Source organism: Bombyx mandarina, chromosome 13, assembly GCF_030267445.1.
Source record: "Bombyx mandarina strain Sakado chromosome 13, ASM3026744v2".
Classification (NCBI taxonomy): domain Eukaryota; kingdom Metazoa; phylum Arthropoda; class Insecta; order Lepidoptera; family Bombycidae; genus Bombyx; species Bombyx mandarina.
Genome location: NC_143220.1, coordinates 3,913,617 through 3,936,663, shown reverse-complemented (window position 1 = coordinate 3,936,663; position 23,047 = coordinate 3,913,617). Strand labels below are relative to the sequence as shown.

Sequence of the window (23,047 nt, the reverse complement as noted above, 5' to 3'; positions counted from 1 at the left end):
TTTCGGTTTGAAGGGTGGGGCAGCCGTTGTAACTATACTTGAGACCTTAGAACTTATAACTCAAGGTGGGTGGCGCATTTACGTTGTGGATGTCTATGGGCTCCAGTAACCACTTAACAACAGGTGGGCTGTGAGCTCATCCACCCATCTAAGCAATAAAAAAAATCAATTGGTTTTGGCAGTCCTCTCGTGATGTTAACCTGACACTGCCTAAAGAATTATGAAGAGACCGAAACAGGTGGAAATCTGAAGGTGCAAGGTCAGGACTATCCGGCGGATGCATTAACACCTCCCAGCCTAGCTCTCTTAATTTTTGCTGAGTGGCTAAAGATGTGTGAGGTCTAGCGTTATCATGATGAAAATTGATTTTTGAAATTGATTTTTATTCGGTTTATTATAATTTTCCCACTGTATTTTTGATGAATGTATATAGAGACACGTAATAGGATCAATTTTTTAATATATTGTATTATTTATGTGGCACGACTCATCCAGATTGTATTCTAAAATTTGTTATTGCGTTTTATTATTGCAATGAAAATGTTACAATATACCTAAGATGATTGGTTATATATACATTGCAAGCTTGATATTAAAATGGCGGATGTCTCAAGTAATGAGCGCAAAATAAAAGTTATCAAAACTGGAAAAGTTATTAAGAAACGTGTTCGAAATCCTGAAGGTAGACGTCATTTCTTCCAAAATTAAAACTTTGTATTAGTTATTATTTCGTGTCCATACATCTACCATGCAATATCGTAGATAATGTTCTCGTTTCGTTGCTCTAGTTCTTGACTCTTACTACCTTACAGCTTTTACACTGAAGAAGTGTGTATTTTAAAGTTTTGTCTCACGTATTTTTTAGAATTTTTATTATCTCGTAACCATATTAGCATTATGATAACACTATTAATCGAAATGATATAAATGTAAAGTTTCTTGTGTAGCGATAATTAAATAAATTTCTGACTATAAAGTGTTTATTTACATTCAGGGTTCTTTCTTTTTGTAAAAAAACTTGTGTATATTTCCATTATAAAACTAAGGTTTCATTTTTCAGAATGGCACAAACAAAAACAAAAACGCTTGAGAATCGCTGGATTAGAATATATAAACGCAAATGGAAAAGTTGTTCCACAAAAAAAGCCTGGCCCAGACTGCAACTGCCGCCGGAGATGCTTTCAAAGGGTACCTGAAGATGTCAGGCTGAGAACATTTCAAGGTTTTTATTCCATGAAAACTCATGATGAACAAAATGCTTACTTATTTGGCTTAATGAGGCAGGTTGATGTGAAAAGGAAAAGAGTAAAAAATAGCAGTAGACGAACATGCACATTTGAATATTTTGTAAGAGTCAAAGGAAGGGAGACTCAAGTATGTCAGACTGCATTTAAAAACATACATGCCATCACAGAAAGGAAAGTCAGAGTTTTATGTAAAAAGATGGATGATGGTATTATGTTCCCCAGTGACAATAGAGGAAAGAATAGCCATCGGCGCTCTGGTGAAGTACGTCTGCCTGCAGATATAATTGATCAGATAAAAAATCACATTTATTCAATTGTTCACACCCACAGGCTGAAGGACTTCATTAGACTTGATAAAATTGCTGGCCTTGAAATAAACATTTCCAAAATGTGGAAAGATTATATTAAGAGTTATGATCCAGACAATTTATCAGCCACATTACCGAAATCCAAAAGAAATATAGAAGTAATGCAAACTGAGACATATCATCCGCAACCTACCCCTCCACAAGAAGCTTTTGCTCCACTCAGTTATCCAGGCAGCGGCCATTTGGTTAATATTGCTGAAAACTATTTTCAAAATCAATACCAGACTGCCACCCTGACTCCAGCAACAAATTTTTATCAAACCCCAAATGGAGGACAAGGTATGGGGATCCTGCTTCAATCGACATCACAGAGACCCACTCAGACTACCACAGCATACATTGTGCTTCAAGCCAAGGCTGAACCTGATCAGAATGCTGCACTTGCTATTGATAACACCCCTATGAATCAAAACAGTAACTTATCACAGGCAGTCAATGAACCTGAGAAGAAGAAAATAAAAAAAGAAAGAAAAAAGGGTCCATTAGTCAAACAGTGGAGATATAATAACATATTTCATGATGAAATAAATGGGGCAGCACTTGCCGCTATAAAAACTAGGTTAGGAATGTATTATGCTGAAAGTGATGCTGCAAGAAAGAAGGCAAAGCAAGTGCGCTCTACTGATACCACACAATCACAAAGCCCTCCTGAACAATTAACACAATTAGGACAAGCTGTCACTAACGTTACTATTTACACCCACAGGCCATAGCTTTAGTTTTTAGCCTTCCATAAAATGAAATAAGGCCTAACATAATGTTACTAATAATAATAAAATCGGTTCTAAGAGTGCCTGTCAAAAATGTTATACTTTAGGATTAACTTTGTTTATATGGATATGAAAGCTTGAATCGTAAGATATATGATTGTATTTAATTTAATAAAATTTGATTTTGTGAATATTTACAATACATTCTATTTTATAATCTAATGAAGTAACAATATGATGACAATACTTTGAATAGTTTGTGACTCCAAAATCTATATTTATTTCTTAAAAGTTAGGATAGCAAGCTTGAATTTTATGTCACTAATAGAACATTAAGCTACATCCATACTTTTGCATTATGACATTACATAGTAAATTATGAGATCTCATGTAATTAAAGATATATTATTACCTATACTGTTTTGCTAGTGGACTTTATTTTGTAAAGTAAATTAAAACCTATTAATAGTTTCATTTTCACAAAATGAAAAACCTCACTAAGAAGTAAGTCATTTCGAAAACCAAAGCACAAGCACTAGATGCTAAATAAAAACGCATTGTGTACGATTTCTACAGTAGCTGGCGTTGGCATTTTAGGGCCTGTCCGCACAGCTATATTTCACCGCGAGGTTTTTATTTGCGCGTATTAAATTCCGCGATCGGAATAACGCCTAGTAGGCACTGCGAATAAAATTTCGTACTATTTTCGTCAGTTTAATTCAGTCCTCTGCTGAGACGCACGTGTAAAATGGACAACCGAATAAAAATTTTAATTTACTGGTGGTAGGACCTCTTGTGAGTCCGCGCGGGTGGGTACCACCACCCTGCCTATTTCTGCCGTGAAGCAGTAATGCGTTTCGGTTTGAAGGGTGGGGCAGCCGTTGTAACTATACTTGAGACCTTAGAACTTATATCTCAAGGTGGGTGGCGCATTTGCGTGATGTCTATGTGCTCCAATAACCACTTAAAACTAGGTTGGCTGTGAGCCCGTCCACCCATCTAAGCAATAAAAAAAAATATATATAGCGAAGGCGGCGTAACAGACGTATCAAAAGATGTCATGAGCCTTCAATATTCTATCGTGGTATGCTTTATGAAATTTGTCCCACAAGGGAGGTCTCCTGTACATCAGCGAGGTTAGTTGCTCCACATCAATCTCATCATTTTCTTGCACGGCCGCCGATCGTGTGGGAGAAGAAGCGCGCGACATTTTTTCAATAGCGACGTTGCACGACTGAGCGAAACGCGCGAATTTTATCCCACAGTGCGAACATAGCCATACTTACTTTAAACGGTACAAAATATTGGCGCGGAAATAAATCGCACCGCTTCGCATTCTATTTGCATCAAGTCACTGAGTTTTTTCCCGCGCGATTTTTTTACCGCCAGTGCGGATATTCCTTTAAATGTGTTACAGAATTACGAGAAAAAAATCGCGCGGTGAAATATCGCTGTGCGGACAAGGCCTTAATCAGTTTGATATTTTTCAATGTTTTTTTAATCCGTGGTAGTTAACATACTTTTAATTTTTTTTGGGATTGATTAATTTTGAAACGGATTTCTAGAACTATCGATATGTCGCTATATATATAAAACATGTTTTTTTAGCATCACTCTTGACCTTGAAGGTGAAAGCTTGAGCCTTCAAATCGAAACATAATAACGCAACTAGGTAGAAATAAGACTATACCACGAGCATCGACGAGTGGTTGTAGTAGAATGTGGTGTGGTTGACCAACTACAACCGGTGTACTCGTAATTCCTTTAACTCTTAATGCTATCAGATTTTGAGGCATATAGATTTTTTTAATAATTAGACCCTATTTTGAGTATCCTAATCTTAACAGATTATGGTGATGTATTTTAAATCTTTCCACTTGACACTATAGCGCTACCTTATTTGGCTTCTTTTAGACTTTAGACGAACACTAACAAACTAAGATGTTGCTCTTTACCTACTTTTGAAGATGAACTCTGCAAAATCGGCGACGGGTTCGACGAGGACGTTGACCGCTGCTTGTGATACCTTTTTTTTTTTAACGCTGGGGTATCCATTTACGGATACCCGGTCCGGGGGGGTAACGAACCGGGTTATGTCGGACTCCGGCGCCTCCTGAGAGGAAGAGGGGGACGAGGAGGGCCAAGGTCCTCCACCTCCCCGAATTCCTCGCAAGAGACTACGCCTTGAAAGAGGCGCGCGAAGCACTTGCCCCGCAGAACGACTACCGACTAAACCCCATCGAGCTCCACCACACCTACGGTACCGCAGTGCGCGCCGAAAGTCCGCCTTTGCTTGTGGTACCTAAAAACACCGTTAATGGATCGAGAGGATCCGTAAGGATGTGGTTGGGGCGACGTCGACTGTTTACCATTCGGTCTTCAGGATTACTCCTACCTATCTCACTCTCTCTTAAACATTAATAAGTCATTGTCAATGGATCACTCCAAGAAATCGAAAGAGTGAAGTTTACCATAGCTATCGTAATAATAAATTTAGTTTTAATTAGTATTTCGGTGAATAGTTTTTATCCTGAGCCCCATCTCGTAACATTAATGTCTTTTTATTAAATACATTTTCATCATTAAGTAAGTAAAAGTTGTTTTTTTTTGTTTTTTCTTGCTTATGTGGCTGGACGAGCTGATGGCCCACCTGGTGTTAAGTCGTTACTGGAGCCCATAGACATCTACAACGTAAATGCGCAACCCACCTTGAGATATAAGTTCTAAGGTCTCGGTATAGTTACAACAGCTGCCCCACCCTTCAAACCGAAACGCACGCAGAAATAGACGCATGATTTCTGCTTAAGTAACAATACGACAATAAATCACCATCATTGTTTTTCTAAATTACTCACTAATACAGTGTTTACTTTCATATATTGTGGCGATAGCTACCATAAAACACGAGATATTTTACAGATGGCTGAATTTCACTTACATTTTCATGATAAGTTTGCAAATTATAAGATCCGACCAACATTCGAACTGTCGGTCTACTGAGCAATTAAACCTGCTTGGTGGAAGATCTTCCTTTGTTAACCTACGAAAATATTTGGGTTCTAATTTACTTGTGGCAGGACGTCTTATGAGTCCGCACCGGTACCACCGCCCCGCCTATTTCTACCGTGAAGCAGTGGGTAAAACATTTCGGTTTGAAGGATGGGGCAGCCATCATAACTATATTTATATTTTAGAACTCATAACTCAAGGTGGGTGGCGGCATTTACGTTGTAGATGTCTATGGGCTCCGGTGACCACTTAGCATTAGGTGGGCCGTGAGTTAGAACACCCACCAAGGCAATAAAACAAAATCATCCTATGGATTTTGGAACAATTACAAAATCGATTAAAAGCTTATTCAGCATTATGTCAAAAGATAGGAGATAAAATAAGTGAAACCACAAATAAAACTACATATTTTAGATATTATTACTTATTATTTACGCAGATAGTACACAAGCACCACCCACATCCTTGATTTTCTTCTCTGCTGATTTTGAGAAGAACTTTGCTTTTACTATGACAGGTTGTTTGGGGAGTTTGCCTTTGCCTAGCAACTTGTAGTATCCCTGGAATGATTAAGTTTATTAAATTTTTTCGTTTTAATCTACAGAGCAACAGACCTATTTTTTTTATAAAAATAGTAACATTAATTATTACTAGTAATAATAATTACCAATACTAATCTGAATATACAAACACAGTGGTACCTTGATATAGAAGTTTCATTCATTCTGTAACCTTGTTCGTATGTCAAATCGATAGTATCTCAAAGCAATTTTCTCCATTGAAATTAATTTAAATGCCATTAATCCATTACAACTTCCAAAAAACCACCTCAGTCATTTCTATTAAATGTTTTTGAATTAGAAGCATGCATTTACAATAACATTTATTTATAAATAACAAAAAATATTCTATAAAAACATAATAAAAGAAAAAAATTTCAAAAACCAGGGAAACAAGAACACAGACTGAGGTAGGAAATACTGTTAGACTTGGTATAGTGTGCGATTCCTTGTCTCTCAAATCTTGCTCTCATCTCAAAGCAAAATATCGGTCGCTCAGCAGCTCATATCTCAAAACACTCACATATTAGAGCACTCATATATCGAGGCATCACTGTATTAAGCAGTTAACTATTACAGCTCTGTCATGGGAATAAACTTTTATATATACCGATATATAAATTATAATTAATAAAATTATAATAAATTAAAAATACGTTGAAAAATGTTTTTCAATTTAGGAAAGTAACATGAAACAGGTTCTGTTATTTTATTTATAACTATTGAAAATCAATCTTCTGGCAGTGCCATCATATATTACTTACTAAACTACACAAAGCTTAAATAATTCAGTTAATACATAGGTAGCCAATGGTAAATTGTAATTACTGGCCCGCAAAATATGAATACTATTGTCTGGCAGACAGACAGGTAGTTTACCCTCAACTGAGCAAATAATTGTAAAAATTTTATGATATAAATATCGTCTTTTATTGCTTTGAATTTTAATACTTTCATTTTGATTATAAAATGCCTCAATGTGCACTTCAGACATACACTTGTTGCAATCTTCAAGTTTTTGAAGCAAATTAATTTTACATAAATATTACATTACAATTTATTTAAAATTAATTGTATCCAAGAGAAAATATTATGTGTTGTTAATGAAAGAAATCTGTTATTTCTTCTTTCTTTTGAACTAGTTAACAAAAAATAATAATATTTACTCACAGCTTTGACAATATTGATGACGGGGACCTTGCCATCTGGCGCAGATGCATACTTCAGCCTCGTCTGTTCAGAGACTAATGTCCAAAGCTTATCTAAGTTCAAAACTGGACAGAAATTCTTGTTCTTTCTAAAGTGGAAATTTCTCATACCAAGCTGAAAACATTCAAACCAACATTAAATATAAAAAATATGAAGTAGGGTCAAGGGTCACAGAAAAAAACGACATTAAAATGCATGAAATAAATTTTTCTCCTATGAGACTGTTATGGGAACGTTTGTGAACACCAAAGTAGAGTACCTAGTGTGAATCTCTGAGCACTAAACAGAGAAAGCAAAAATTCTTAGAAAAAATAAAAACCTAATATTAATTGGCATTTAAGGAATGACAAATCACTAGTTGTTCTTATTTACCATAGACATTTGTAAATAAAGCAAATACAGATCCTTAATATTAGTAGATATCAACTAAATCATGTTAATTTAATTATCTTTAACTTGCACAAAAGATAAACGCAAAATAGTAGTCATTTTTACATACTTTGCCAAAGTATCCAGGATGGTACTTGTCCATGTTGATTCTGTGATGGTGCTCACCACCAGCATTACCACGACCTCCTGGATGCTTACGGTGCTTTCCTGGAATTAGGTAAAAACTATTATTCTGAGAAATAATTGTTAACTTTTTAAGAGCGTTTAGACTTTTTAATGTAATTTAAATTGAAAATAGCACTTCGCTAACATGATATTGTATGAAATATTTTTCATGACACTACTCCTTAAGAGTAGCATAAGAGGATGAAACTAGGTACTGCTCATTTTTTTGTAGATTGACCTGCATACATTTCTTTGATAATAATATAAGAATTTATTGTATCAGGTATTCTTTTGGAATTACTTATAGAGCAGTGTGTTTGTATAGGTTAGACTTTTGTTTATCTCTGCAGTTTCAAAATTATCTCAGATAAATGGATTCACTAACCGATACGACCATGTCCGTGACTAACATGACCTCTCAGCTTCCTAGTCTTCTTTTTTGAGGTGGCCTGCAGGAGAACAAGAATTTATAAAGTTCGAACACAACACATTCTATCGGAAATATACTACACAGCAGCTTCATCATCACTTAAACAATATAAAATAAATCGGAAAAAATGTTTTTGATAAGCGATTCCACTAGAATTTTATGATAAAATATTTTGAAATAAACACAAACCATGGTTCAATGTTCCGTCAACTTTTGAAAAAGAAAGAAATTGAAAGAATCTGACAAGAGCTGCTGTAGTGTTGTCAATTATTTATGTGATATAATCTATGCGGTGACATTTCTACAAAATTTTTAGTCTTTTTGGCGGGAACGCGAGGAGTGAAGTTGTGTGATTTGTTTTATTTTGCCTATTTAGTGTTTCTTCAGGTTTAAATGTGTAATAACAGTTGTTTAATAACTGTTTAATATCTGTGAAAATGCACAAATGTGGGAAAACGAAACAAAGCCGCTGGGCGTAACTTCTCGGGATCCTCCAAAAAGTCCACTGAAAAAATCTCAGTAAATGACCACCATTTTACTGAGATTACATTTCATCCCATATCATCTAATCTCATTTCATTTAATTTCATCCTAGTAGATTAGTGTCTCAAATTAATCATCTTCATTTCAACTCATTTCATTTCACTCCATACTATCATTTTTCATTAAAATAAGATTATATAAATTAAAATAAGACATGACTTAAAAGTCTTAGTAACCAGGTCGTAAAATCCCTTAAAAATTTTTTTAGACTTTTTGGCGGGAACGCGAGGAGTAAAGTTGTGTGATTTGTTTTATTTTGTCTTTTTAGTGTTTCTTGAGGTTTAAATATGTAATAACGGTGTTTTATGAACTGTTTAATATCTGCAAAGGTGCACAAATGTGGGAAAATGAAACAAAGCCACTGGACGTAACTTCTCGGGATCCTCCAAAAAGTCCATTGAAAAAATCTTAGTACATGACCACCATTTTACTGAGATTATATTTCATCCTATAACATCTCATTTCATTTAATTTCATCCCAGTTGATTAATGTCTCAAATTAATCATCTTCATTTCATTTCACTCCATACTATTGTGGGGTTTATGAACGCACATTTTTATGATGCGTAAGCCGGAATGCACGAGTTGTGAGAAAAAGAATATAGTCTGTGACACGGGACATTTTTACCGCTGAAAATTTAAAACATATAATAATTTATAATGTGTTTAATAACTAATGTAATATAATTACTTAGAATTGTTTATACCGCTACAACAATAAAATTTATATTGTTTCAACTGTGGTGTTAATTATATAAAACACGACTTTACGGCGAAATAAAGAAGGGACACTATATGAACTCCCTCATTATCATTTTTCATAAAAATAAGAATATAAATTAAAATAAGACATGGCTTAAAAGTCTTAGTTACCAGGTCATAAAATCCCTTAAAAAAATTTTTTTAAGATTTTATTGCTTAGATGGGTGGACGAGCTCACAGCCCATCTGGTGTTAAGTGGTTACTGGAGCCCATAGACATCTACAACTTAAATGCGCCACCCACCTTGAGATATAAAGTTTTAGACCTTTGTACCTCGCACATAAAATTACCGATTTCAAAGTAAAAACACTATTTATTTACTTAATTATTTATTTATAACAAGGAGGATCAACAGCCCAATTCAACTTAATAGATGGCAAAAAAAATATCTTTTTTTTTTCTAAATTATTAAAGAGTTATCTGTTCAAAAATTGTACTCTAGAAAGAACATTTGGATAATCTCCGTTTTCAATTTCAGTGACCCCCGCTTTGACGAAGTGCAGCCACGTGCCACCTCAACGAGGGCAACTTGTAAAAGATATGCCACTTTAAAAAAAACTTTCTAAATAAATATTTGGGAATCATTTCTTACACAAAGGTCCTTGAACGTGGAAAATAATGAATGTGAAAATAATACAAAGGATATTATTATGTTCACAAAATGTAATGAGCATCTTCATAATGCTAAGAAAGTGCGGACCTTTAATTTTTTTTAAAGTTCTTTGAAGCTGGTCACATTGGTTTTATTACATGGAAATTAAAAGCTTGCAACTCTATTCAGTACGTTTCCAGAAAATGGCAGGATTGTGTGTCGAAGTTATATCTGACACGTATTTTGCGAAAAAGCGTAAATAGTTTGCGAAAATTTTGCTATGTTGCACTGTTTTTAACATTTCACTAGTGAAATTTATTATTGAAAAAAGAAAATGGACTTTCGCGAGACGCTTTTAGCTGCTCAGCGAAATCAACAACAAAAGTCATCCGTGAGTATTAATTAATAATATTTTGGAAAAAACCTTTTATCATCTTTTATAAGTAGTATACATTTTTTAATTTTGCATTGAATGTTAGTATCTTATTATAGTTTTCACTACTATTAAAGATGACCTTGTTTAGATAATGTTAAGGATCTTTGTTAAATCTCGTAACATTGGAAAGTTTTTTCAGGATCATTTTTACTACAAGGCTCGCTTAGATCCTTTAAAAAAGGAACAGAGACAAAAAGAGAAACTTTCGGCTAACATACAGAAGTTTTTGGCAAAAAAAGATGAAGAAGAATATCAAAAGAAAATTGAGGCTCAGAAGAAAAAAGAAGAGCTTCTGGCTATGCGGGATCCTAAAGCGCTCCGCAAGATCCAGAAAACCTTAAAAGTCATTAAGTCTGCTAATAAATCAGTTATTGAGGATGTGGATAGAGAGAACACAGCTGTAACTCTCACTGGCCCTGAACAACCTGATCAAGATGACTATGGCTATGAGTCTCAGGCGGCTGCTGCCATTTATGCTAAGATGATGGAAAAGTACAGTAAGATACCTGAGGAACCAAAGTTTCCAAGTAGTTGTGAGTATCAAATTATGCTAGTATATATTTATTAGCTTAGTGAGTAAAATCAATTGTAAAATGCTTTGTGTGCATTTGCAAATAGAAGTGTGATTTGTGACATTCGAAATGGTAAACAAATTTTGGTATTCAAAATTTAACACATAAAATGGTTTTCTTACATTACATGCATTTTGTCTATTTTTATTTCTATCTGTTACATGGTGATGATCGATCAGCTTCCAAAAACACTACTTGCATAAAATGTACTTGTCTTTGAAGATTACCAGAGCATATCAATATTACAAATTGAAAACCACCCCAGCACCCATCACAACAAAAGGTCAAGTCTCATTTGCATAGTATAATGGTTGTTCCATCCTATAAATGGGGATACATAATAATGCATCCTGGTAACTGCAAAGTAATAAATTTCCAGTTAAAATATGCAAGGTGCACAAAATATCTACATATGTGGGCTCATACGATGCCATAACACTGATTATAAAATGTATCTCAGAATCTTTCTAGAAGGATATAGATAAATAATAGCTTAACTACTATCTCCTCGCAAACTCAAAATACTGATATAAATCAGTCAACACACCAGAAATACCATCATATCATCTTACTGATGGTAGGACCACTTGTGAGTTTGTAAGGGTAGGTACCACCATCATGCCTATTTCTGCTGTGAAGCAGTAATGCGTTTCAGTTTGAAGGGTGGGGCAGCCGTTGTAACTATACTGAGACTGAGAGAGAGAACTCATATCTGGTGGGTGGTGGGATTTACATTGTAGATGTCTATGGGCTCCAGTAACCACTTAACACCCGGTGGGCTGTGAGCTCGTTTACCCAATGAAGCAATAAAAAAAATTTATTTGCAGTGAAATCTGTGAAAAAAGATTTGAATGGTACAAGAGAAAGGGTTAAAAATGCTCTTCAGCATGAAGATGAACCAGTTCCTCATAAAAGGAGAAGGCGTACTGAAAATGGAGGTTAGTGTAGGTAGTGTTAGAGGTCACTGTCAAGGAACGTTTGTGCAACAAGGCATATTATAAAGTTAAGGATTATTTACTAGATGGCACTACGTGGGAATGAGACGCTCGCTCCTGGCCTTTTCATTTTTCATTATTACTATTATTATTTTTAATTCTATTTTTTGACTTGTTTTTTCCTTTATTGTAAATATTTTTATTTATTTAAAAAAAAGTAAATATTTGAGAAAAAACAAAAAAAGAGCCCGCTGAGTTTGTTTCGCCGGTTCTTCTCAGGACTGTGGCTTTTTTTGGAACCGGTGGTAGAGTTAACATTTTTATTTGTATTTTGACATTCAACAAGTGTGTCATACTGACATCTAAGTTGAAATAAATGATTTTGAATAAGTTTTTTTTTCTTACGTATCAGGAAATTTTCAAAAGTGTTTTTATTTTGTAGATGGGTAAAAAAACTCACAACCTACTGTTAAGTGATTAACAGAGCCAACAGATATTACAATGTAAATGCTGCCACCCACCATAGGACCTGATGTCTAAGTGACAATTGTATTTAATAATAATAATTGTTTATTGAAATCTAAAATGTATAACATAGAACTAATTTCTTTAATTTTTTCAATCAGTTTACAACTGCTCAATTCATCTCATACCCTGTGCCTATGCTAGCGCCATTCTGGAGGATTTTTGAACTGTTATTTAGTGCTGAAAGTGGGACACTATTTCTTTAATCTGCAATTAAAGGAGTAAAAAATGTGAAATTAAATGAAATAAAAAATCTGATTTCGTTTATAACCACCACCACTAATTGAACTATTAGCTTGTCTCATGCATTTTATCCCACCATTTATTAATAGCTTGCTATTTGCATTTAAGATTATATTTTAAATGCTGGGATTTTTTTGTTTCATAAATTTATTTTTATTGAGATTTAATGGACCACTAATTGCAAGCTTTGATAGAATAATAGATTAAGAAGAGAGTTTTCATTGTTATGATAGTAATTGTGTGTGATTACAGAAAGAGAACCAAGTCCTCCTTCGAAACATGAAGTTGAAAAAAAGAAAGATGAGAAACCTAAAATTAGGAAACCTGCACCACCTCCTTTGGACTTTAATCAGCTGTTGAAAATTGCGGAACAAAAAAAGAGTGAACCTATTGAAATTAGTACTAAGAAACCAGTCCTAGAAGCTGAACCAGAGAGGCCAATGACCAAAAAACAAAAGAAAGAATATGAGGATGAGATGGCTCGAAGGCAACGTCGTTTGGAAAGATTAGAGGCTGAGAAACATGGTGGAAAGAAAGGTTAGTAAATATTTCAATGCTTTTATATAATCATAGTTTTTTGAAGACCTTTCTGAATATGAATCTTTAAAATTTAACCAAAAATTATTGTTTCAGTTCAAAAAGAAGAAAAAGTAACTCATAAAGATGAAAAACCATCAGAGAGGGAGCGCAAGCCTGAGACTAGTGGAGGATTAGGTCGCATACCAAAAATCGCTGATAGAAATTCTAACAAAAACTTAAACTCCAAACCAGTAGAAAGAGAAAAAAATGAAAGAACCATAAAAGATAAAGAGAGACCTAAAGTAGACAAAGAAAAATCTGAACGGGAGAAGGAGAAATTGGAGAGAGAAAGATTAGAAAGGTTGAAAGCCGAAAGAGAAAGAATTGAAAGAGACATTGAAAGGCTTAATAAAGACAGAGAGAGATTAGAAAAGGCCAAGTCTAAGCTCGAAACTAAACCAACAGAAAAAACAAAACCAATAGATAAAACTGCAGATAAAACTAAATTAAGCGAAAATGTAAAGAAAAATATTGATTTGAAGAGTCAGAATACATACAGGATAGATAAAAATTCAAATGAAAAGAAACCGAGTGCACTGAGTAGAAGTGGAGATGGTAAATACATGAATGGTCATGTTCAGGGTAAATCGGTGCCGAAACCTAAAGAACAAACTGTCCAAAAGAATGGTATAAATGGCAAAGTTCCATTAACTAAAAGTAAAGTTGGGGATAGTCGACCAGAAAATGGTAAACGTTTACCTGAAAAAGATTCAAAAGGCCAGATGACAAGAGGTTGCAACCGAGTAGTACAAAAGTTCAAAATGGGCCAAGTAAGCCGAAAATCTCTAATAGTTTTGACTTCGACAAACATGTGAATTCGTTAGGGAAGAATGGCGCTAGGAGACTGGACGGTACTCGACAGTATCCACCGGGTGACGTTAGAAGAAAACCTCAGGGAAAACCTAAACGTAAGTTATTGATTTTACTATTAAATATAAATATTTTTTTAATTGAATTGAATAATAGATATACATATTTTAACAAATCACGCGTGATCATCCAGTCCCAAATTCAAATTTCCTATGTTATGGGTACCGGAGGCTGGCATACATACTTATAAACGTTTTTAATATATTCATATACAGTGTGTCCAGTTACAGACTAGCGATATTCTAGATACTTATAAAACAACTCTTTTAATATACAAATACAGCATAAACTTGGGTCCAACCCACCTCCGTGTTAAATGGCAGCCATTTTAATTTTTTTAATGGAATTTCACTATGTATGCACAAAAAACATATCAGTAAAAGTTCGGGTTTCACTGCGATAAAAATAGGCTTATTTGACGAGTAATAATACGGTCTGACATTTACATTATCAAGAATGTGTTTACATCTACAAAATTTAGAAGAAAAAAAACGTGTGGCACTCGGGAACTGCCGCAGTAAAGCTATCGCATAGCATTTTTTATCAACTTATGCAATTATAATTAGACAATGATAATTTAATATTAAAACAATAATAAAACAAGACCACGCTATATTAAACATTAATAAAAACAAAACATTAACTGTCCCCTTCACACTCATAAGCTAGACCGCGCGAGAGAGAGATGGGCAGACTTTTCATGATGCGCATGCAGTGTGACGTCACGCCACGCGCTTATTCACAAACACTACACAAGCGCAACGTGTGAATGTGTTGAACGCGAGCTACATGGTAGGCGGAGTGAGGGGTGTAAGGGTTTTTTCGTTACGGAATTTCATGATTCGGTCGCCGCGCTCAAAGCCCGCGATAAAATCTATGCAATAGCTTAAAAATATGTACTCTAAAAAAATATGTAAATTAACAAATTATTGTAAATTACTACAAAATCATTATCTATAACCCATTTAATGTTTTTACTAGATCGATAGCTTTCGATCTAAGCTACAATATAACATTAAATTTACAACTATATGTCTATTACTTTAAGAGTTATTGTCATTTAAACTTAGCTCCCGCAGATAGCAAATAGTATTTAGCCTTTTCTCGAATGGAATGCAGCATAAACCAGATGTCATCAAAGGCCTTTTGTGTTTGCGCATACGCTATGTTTAAGTTGTTTTGTGTTCATTGGTTATTAATAACAAATCTGGTCCGGATAGCCGATTTTCATGAGATATTTTACACAAAACTGTGTACAGTATAGTTGAGCTTTTGACGTGACAACGTCTTATAATTCGATGGAGCCGGCTACATGCACGAAAAAACATGACTCATTGAGGCGTTCCATTTAAGGCTTGAAGTGCAAGCGAGAGCGCGCAACGAGCGACAAAGAGGCACATTCGGCCTCCGCGTTCGGCAGCTTTCGACATTTGTCTCTCTCCTACTTGAGTGAGCGATGCATCCGCGTGGACAGCTGCTATACAATAATACATAACTTGTTTTTGTCAAGTATGAAGTTCAGTGAAAAGTGAATGTGGTGTCAATTGTCCATACAAAATCACTATCAAACAAATAAAATTAAAATATTCTTTTGAAAAATGAAGCCATTCCATCAGTTTTTCTTATGACGTTGTCACGTTCAACTATCGTCAGTAAACCGACTTTACAGACAACCCATTTTTTATCTCAAATTGAAATTGAGGAAAAAATATATGACGTAGCAACATTCTCCAATTTTTTCTTCCTACCTATGCTGATAGTCTTGAGAGGCTATTTCAGCTTCTCCTTGACGTGTAGGTGACGGCTCAAACCGGCAATGTTGCTAACACTGGCCCTAGCAAGAGCAGTGCTTCGCAGAATCTACCACCGGATCGGAAACGCGACCCGCTGAGAAGATCCGGCGAGAAACTCAGTGGGCTGTTTATGGGTTAATTTACTCGTCGAGCCCGTTGTCGCAAGCGACGGGTTTGGCGAGGACGGTGACCAGTGCTTGTGGTACCTAAAAGCACCGTTAATAGATCGGAAGGATCCGTATTGACATGTTCCAAACATTCTCCAAACATTTTTTGTTAAGGCCATTTCTTATATTGAAGTATACTTATATATGAAATAACTTACAATGACCAAATAAGTTAATCATATTTTATTTTCATGCCTATCTGAACTGGTCCTGGTTTCAAAACGGTATGAGCTACTTTATCAATAATTCTCATTAGCTTTTCATTACAATTGTAAACGATAATGACCTGGTTAACAGGGTAGTGAGATTTTCTGAACAGTTTATAAATATCTAATGCTATTAATTAACTACTGAAGATAATTTTTTTTCGTGTTAATTCAATTTACGCATCAAGAGGATTAAGGCCATAAATAATTATCTATAATGGATTGTGGTTTAATTCAAGAACAGTTTCAAAAATGTGTCATACTATGCCATCAGTTTAGGTAAATAGTGCTTTTAGAATACTTACAAAAAAAAACTGTTAAAGCTTACCAATTTATTTTATTAAAAATTCATACTATCACTGCTATTCATAACAGCATTGGAGACCACACATTCCCCGATAATTTTATTAAGCTTAGCTCAACGCCCCTGGATTGCAAACAAGCAGTAATAATATTCACAGTATTCTGAGATCGCACCATAATTTAGAAAATATAACAAAAAGTCGATCAGACTTGGTCCTTTGTTTCTTAACCGTTTTTGTGCTGCTACACTATAACATAAGACTGATTACGTTCTTTAAGGGGTTATCGCATCGAATAATTCAAGAGGGGCAGTAAACAATGGTGACATGTAACAATTTAATTATAATCTTGTTAATAAGCAATGAGTATGCGTCGGGACCAAATTAAACTATAATGTTATTGTATGCGACTCGAATAGGGACCTTTAGGAACAATCCTGTAATCATATCAAAGGTATTTATTATACCTTAAATTAAAAAAAGTATTTATATAACAAAGTTGATCGTTTTTTTTTTTGTAACCGAGTTTCATTAGTAGCTTACCATATCCTAAATATTTTCATGGTTATTATATGTACCATTAACATTTATTTATTTATTCCACAGGTCGTACTCTAGATTCGGATTCAGAATACGATTCAGAACTTGACGATTTCATTGACGATGGAGACGAACAAATGGACTATTCTAAACACATCAAGGAGATTTTCGGCTACGATAAGTCCAAGTAAGTGTATATTTTTATCAACCTCTAGTATAGGCGAAATTTTGTTATGTCATCATTCGGACCAAATAGTCAACATGTTCATTGGGTCATCTTGAAGCTTTTTTTTTCCTACCTATGCTAATAACCTGGAGAGGCTATATCAGCGTTACCCTAGCGTGTAGATGAGCGCACGAGGCTCAAACCGGAAGTGTTGCCAACACTGGCCCTGGCAAGAGCAGTGCTTCGCAGAATCTACCGGATCGGAAACGCGACCCACTGAGAAAATCCGGTGAGAAACTCAGTGGGCTGTCTATGGGTTAATTTACTCGTCGAGCCCTTCGTCGCAAGCGACGGGTTCGACCAGGACTGTGAGCGGTGCTTGTGGTACCTAAAAGCATCGTTAAAGGATCGGGAGGATCCATAATGACAACTTGAAGCATAATTTTTTCGAAGCTTCCACAATATAATATCAATATAATGTTGAGTAATGTCGTTAATATACAAGCCATTCTCGATGTACTTTGAAAGGCACGTCAAGTGTATAGGTAAGGTAGTAGATTGTATTGTGTTAGAGCTCTGGTAGAAATTTTCACTCCAGATCCAATGTACTGCATGTACTAATAAGTAAATTGATACTAATATGCACGTATACTCCATACGTATGCTTAATGCGCGCAAAGCTGCAGTTTTCTAGCTCTTTATTTATACATATAATTTTATATATTTGATTTTATATATGGATGTACGAGCACGTGGTTTACCTGGCGTTAAATGATTGACGTAGCTCATAGAAACATCAGATCGAAGTTCCACTAGTATAAGCTTCGTACTAGAAATAGACACAGCCCACTGAGTTTCTCGCCGGATCTTCTCAGTAGATCGCGTTTCCGATCCGGTGGTAGATTCTGCGAAGCACTGCTCTTGCTAGAATCAGTGCTAGCAATACTTCCGGTTTGAGCCCCGTGAGGTCACCTACACGTCAAGGTGAAGCTGACATAGCCTCTCAAAGCTATCAGCATAGGTAGGAAAAAATATTAAGCAGATTGCAGCAGTCCTATCTGTCCTGGTTCACATTCCATTGCCACTAGTCGAGGAGACCGAGATTCTTTCGCACACCGGATGTTTTTTACACAAAATATTGAATATTTTTAATTACTAGTGGTCCCCCGGTAGTCGAAATTCGACTATAATTAATTGAAATTATAAGTTTGTACACTAATATGGTTCTATTGTCAAATACTATTATAATTCTTTAATCACAGATCTCGCCAAGACTACACTTTAGACAAAAATGTTGAAGACAAACAATATTTGCTCTATTCTCAATTTGACAACAGACTAAGCAATAAGAATAGTTTGACAATAAACAAATAGTAAGCATGCGTGTGTGTGTGTGTCAGATACATAGGTAGTGTGTGTAATGTTTTTTTATCGATTTAATATATTTTTATTGCATAATTTTAAAAAAATATTAATATTCTGCACTCCTTCTTTATATTCTCTATAAGTGTGAGAAATTTCAAACCCCTCCGTCCGCGCAATTTTCGTAAAAAGGGGTACAAAGTTTTTGCTTCACGTATTAATATAATAATGCTGACTGTATGCTTTCGTCAGGTACCGAGATATGGATGACGACGATGATCCGATGATGGAGTCTAGTTTCGCACGACAACAACGCGAGGAGTACATCAGCAAAAAAATTGGTAAGAATCAAACTTTTTTTTTTTGTTTACCTTATCTCTGTTAGCCTCAAAGGGCTATTTATTCCAGCTGCGTCCGACTGAGGAAATGAACCAATTCACTATTTAGTTTAAACGTTTTAAAAATACTTCTGGAAGCGAAGTACTGCACTTAGCGGTGACGACTTCAAACACGTTGACATTGTGAATCACGATCGAAATAAACGTTAATAATGCTCTACCATTCTAATGTTTGTTTTCAATATGAACTTATCGATACGATAAGGCGCATTTTTGCTCGGCAAATATTCACTGTTTTCCCTATGTATTTTAATAGACTGTATCGTTGAGTGGTATAGGGTATGAATGCCAAAGTTTGTGCCATGCGTTCCGATTTCATGGGTGACACTATGGTTATACAATTGAGACTTCGACCGCAAGCCTCAAAGCGGGAGGTCGCATTCGCATTTTCGTCGGCTTCAATAGTCTTGTCTATTTATTTAGAGCATTATGCTCACTTTACTTACAATGTAATATCATTTTAATAATTTTAACACTAAACTACCCACTGCGTGATGAAAGTAATCTTTAATATATAACTGTTCATAGGAACTTATTTATGTTGATAAATAAAATATATGGATAAAAAAAGAGAACGAAGTTCCTTATTATAAAAATATTAATTTTAAGTTCTATTCGTGATATAAAGAAAATTATTATTCGGGTATACAGTTTTTATTATGATTTTTTTATTGATAAAAATAAATATTATAAAGATGTTACGTTACGTACGTTTTTTCCCGTTAGGGTACCCCTCCGCATCGTCCCATAAGGAACTTCGTTCCAAAAATAATATTACCAATTTTAATGAATTTCTAAATGCTTCTCAGGAATAATGGAAGACTTAGAAGACATGAGATTGGAGGCGATGCAGAAAAAGAAAAAGAAACGTCGTATAAGTGACGATTGAACTTGTATCGAAACATACCGAAAGCTTATAAGGACTAACAAGCAACGCTCACGATGGAACATTATGTGCAATGCCATTGCGAATTACGTTTTTGTGTATTTGTATATTTTTAATTGGCATGTATAATGTATATAATTATCAAATATATAAGTTTCGCAACACCCACTGAAACTCTAAATATTTCGTATATTAAAGAGTATATTATAGAGTGATGTTATCGATTTTTTTTGTATTGTAAATTTATCGATATTGTGAATCAGTCGAAATGCATTGTTTGGTATTTCGAGCTTAGCATAAAAAACATCAATCTGGCTATTGATTTGACGATTCTGCAAAATGATTTAGTAAATATCAATAAATTTTTCACAATTGTCGGTTAAGGCATTCTAAAGTTGATGTAGATTGTTTGAATGCAGATGAAATCGATTTTCGATTACTTTAAGTTTCTCATATAAATTACGTTATATTTATTTTGGTAAGTTACATTTTGAATAAATTGGTAAAAACAATATATTCATAAATATATTTATTGATATAACAATTGTATTACCTAATGCTATATCGATTGGTTATGTAATCAAATTTATTTTAATTGTGTGTTTACTTATTTACCACAAAGCTTCATAATAAATAATTTTTGTTTATCTTCACTTCATACAACTTGTGGTAAGAATTTTACTAGTATGTAATAACTTCTAATATTTAAAATAGGGTTGACGAAAACAAAAAACAAAAAAAAATTGACATGGCAATTGATGTAAGTAAAAGTGACAATTTAAATTTAAGACATGATAATTGATTAATTTTAATATAAATAATGCGTATATTGTATGATGTGTGTGGCAAGACATTTTAAAGTGTTGCATAATAGATAATAGTACAGTTGTATTTGTATACAGCGGGTTGCAAATTTGTAATATAGCTAATAATATAATTGATGAAAGATGACATCTGTGGAGATGTTGGGCGAGTCCTGCTAAGCCTAGTCGATATTGTGGTTAGGTTAGAATATACTGTTATAATGATAATAATAGTACATTTTCAAAGAATAACACACACATGGTCACCTGGCCCCAAACAAAGAATCCGTGTGCTACAGAAACCCGAGACTGATATACAATATTTACACCTTTATACATATATAGATACCAAAAATCCAGATAACTAGCAAACAAAATTAATCGTCCACTTAACCACTTTATGCCTGATGTGGGAATCGAACCAATCATCTGCTCAGCAATCTCTTTACTATTTTTACTATTTTTTGTTATATTACATACTTGTACTTAATTTTGTATGTCATAAAACGCATACAGTTAAATTTCTCCGTTATAAAACACACACATATATAAATAAATAAGTGCTTTTAAAGTGTGTTTTCTCATCAATGTAAATAATATAATCATTTAGTTGTAAAATTGACATAGAACTGATCAGTATCAATTTATGAAACAGTTATTACCGGATTTGATCTCTGTTGAATTTTCAAATTGAAACTTAGAATAATATTCGTTAATTTAAGAGCATTTTAGTTACGTTTTGATTACATAATAATATATAGTTGGTTCACTTTTTGTGCACGTATATAGACCCAACTATATAAACCATTCAATAAACCGAAATTCGCGTTATGTATTATATTTTCCTTATTTAAGCCAAAAACAGTCTTCTGCTAAACAGGATAAATATCTTTAGTAACTTCATATTTCGTGGACCCGTTAGCAGTATAAAAATGGATACGGTTTTTGGACTGCGTTACCAATTGTTTCGATTTTGCGAACGGTACCAATGTACCCAGTGTATCCTAATCTTTTACGGCATACATTTTTCCTATAGCAACAACGTCATTGTAGTTGATAAAAGTTGTAGTAGTAAAAAATGTTGTTGATAAAAATATATGTGTGCCTAAGTACGGTTCGCATGACAACCGTAACATATTCAATGTAACAAAGTGCCCAATTGTTATACTGTAAAATAATATTAAAATTGTCGATATTGTTAAATATATTTTGTAATCTTGTAATAGCTTAATGTGAGAAAGAAAGATTTGTATAATAAAGGATGAGTATTTTGAGCAGATGTTTTTTTTAAATGTAGATTAAAAATTGGTCAAAACGGCGGTATTTAATAGATAAAACTCGGTATACTTGTGTCAAGTAATGCGACTACACCAGTTATCGAATCCGAATTTCGAAGGCAGGCGCTAACTTATCCAATGAAATGCGTAGTTATAACATGTACACGAGACCTCCACGATTAACGTCGAGGAAAAATACAAATCAAACACACAAAATTTTGTGTTATTACCGGTGGTAAGGTGTCTGGCTCGCAAGCACTTAGTAGCTACCCTGTCCATCTAGTGAAGCAGTAATACATTTAAGTTTGAAAGGTGCGGCAGTCGTACTGTAAAACGGAGACTTAGATCTGACATGACATGATCGAGATTAGCGGAATCAGTGTATATGATGAGCAACATTTCATGAAATCGTCGTACGCAATTCTGGTTCCTATTAGATTACATCTAATTAATTAGCTGTGGCTACCACTTTTTGACGGGAATGCGAAGTATCATGTTAATTACTTTAAATAGTATGGACGTTTGATGGGCATCGTGAGGAACTGGACACAATGATGGAGAAGCTAGTGAATCTTCGGGTTGTTTTCGGCAATTCTGGTTCCTATTAGATTACTTCTAATAATAATTAGCCATGGCTAGCACTTTTTGATGGGAAAGCGAAGTATCATGTTACCTAATTACTTTAAATAGTATGGGCTTCTGATGGGCATTGTGAGGAACTGGACACAATGATAGAAAAGCTAGTGAAGAGCAGCAGGGACGAGTAATTAACCAAAACTAGCCGAATAGTTTTGGTTAATTACTCGTCTCTGCTGCTCTTACATGACAATGATCGACTCCCTACGGTACAAAAGACGGTCTCTAAGCTACAAGGTCTAGGGTTGGAAGTTTTACATCATCCACATAACTTTTAAAATATTAAAAGTTCATTAAAATCTCAGTAAATTACTTAAAATTCATTCCATGTCATTTCTAATCCAAATATGTTGTTATAAGTGATCC

At 34.5% G+C, this 23,047-nt stretch overlaps 3 protein-coding genes across 4 annotated transcripts; 2 read left to right on the top strand and 1 right to left on the bottom strand.

The window, feature by feature from the left end:
• Nucleotides 1-532: 532 nt before the first annotated feature.
• Nucleotides 533-2,787, top strand: LOC114252661 (uncharacterized). Of its 2 annotated transcripts, none has more exons than XM_028187233.2 (2): nucleotides 533-682; nucleotides 1,061-2,787. In XM_028187233.2, exons 1-2 carry the CDS (start codon nucleotides 598-600, stop codon nucleotides 2,326-2,328), a joined length of 1,353 nt encoding a protein of 450 aa, XP_028043034.2. In that variant the 5' UTR covers nucleotides 533-597; the 3' UTR covers nucleotides 2,329-2,787. The 2 variants fall into 2 exon arrangements, with proteins under 2 accessions (XP_028043034.2, XP_089588415.1); XM_089732289.1 differs by lacking the exon at nucleotides 533-682 and adding an exon at nucleotides 838-929.
• Nucleotides 2,788-5,742: 2,955 nt separating this feature from the next.
• On the bottom strand, nucleotides 5,743-8,372 carry RpL27A (ribosomal protein L27A). The gene is made up of 5 exons (XM_028186997.2): nucleotides 8,278-8,372; nucleotides 8,044-8,107; nucleotides 7,603-7,700; nucleotides 7,065-7,217; nucleotides 5,743-5,894 (listed from the first exon to the last, which is right to left on the bottom strand). The coding sequence occupies exons 1-5, from the start codon at nucleotides 8,278-8,280 to the stop codon at nucleotides 5,766-5,768; spliced, it is 447 nt and encodes a 148-aa protein (XP_028042798.1). The 5' UTR covers nucleotides 8,281-8,372; the 3' UTR covers nucleotides 5,743-5,765.
• Nucleotides 8,373-10,165: 1,793 nt separating this feature from the next.
• LOC114252504 (protein SPT2 homolog) lies at nucleotides 10,166-20,295 on the top strand. Its single transcript, XM_028186978.2, is given in 9 exon segments — nucleotides 10,166-10,376; nucleotides 10,561-10,954; nucleotides 11,821-11,931; nucleotides 12,949-13,233; nucleotides 13,330-13,985; nucleotides 13,988-14,183; nucleotides 17,220-17,340; nucleotides 18,934-19,022; nucleotides 19,889-20,295. Coding segments are annotated over 9 exon segments (1,989 nt in total). The 5' UTR covers nucleotides 10,166-10,319; the 3' UTR covers nucleotides 19,969-20,295.
• Nucleotides 20,296-23,047: the final 2,752 nt, after the last annotated feature.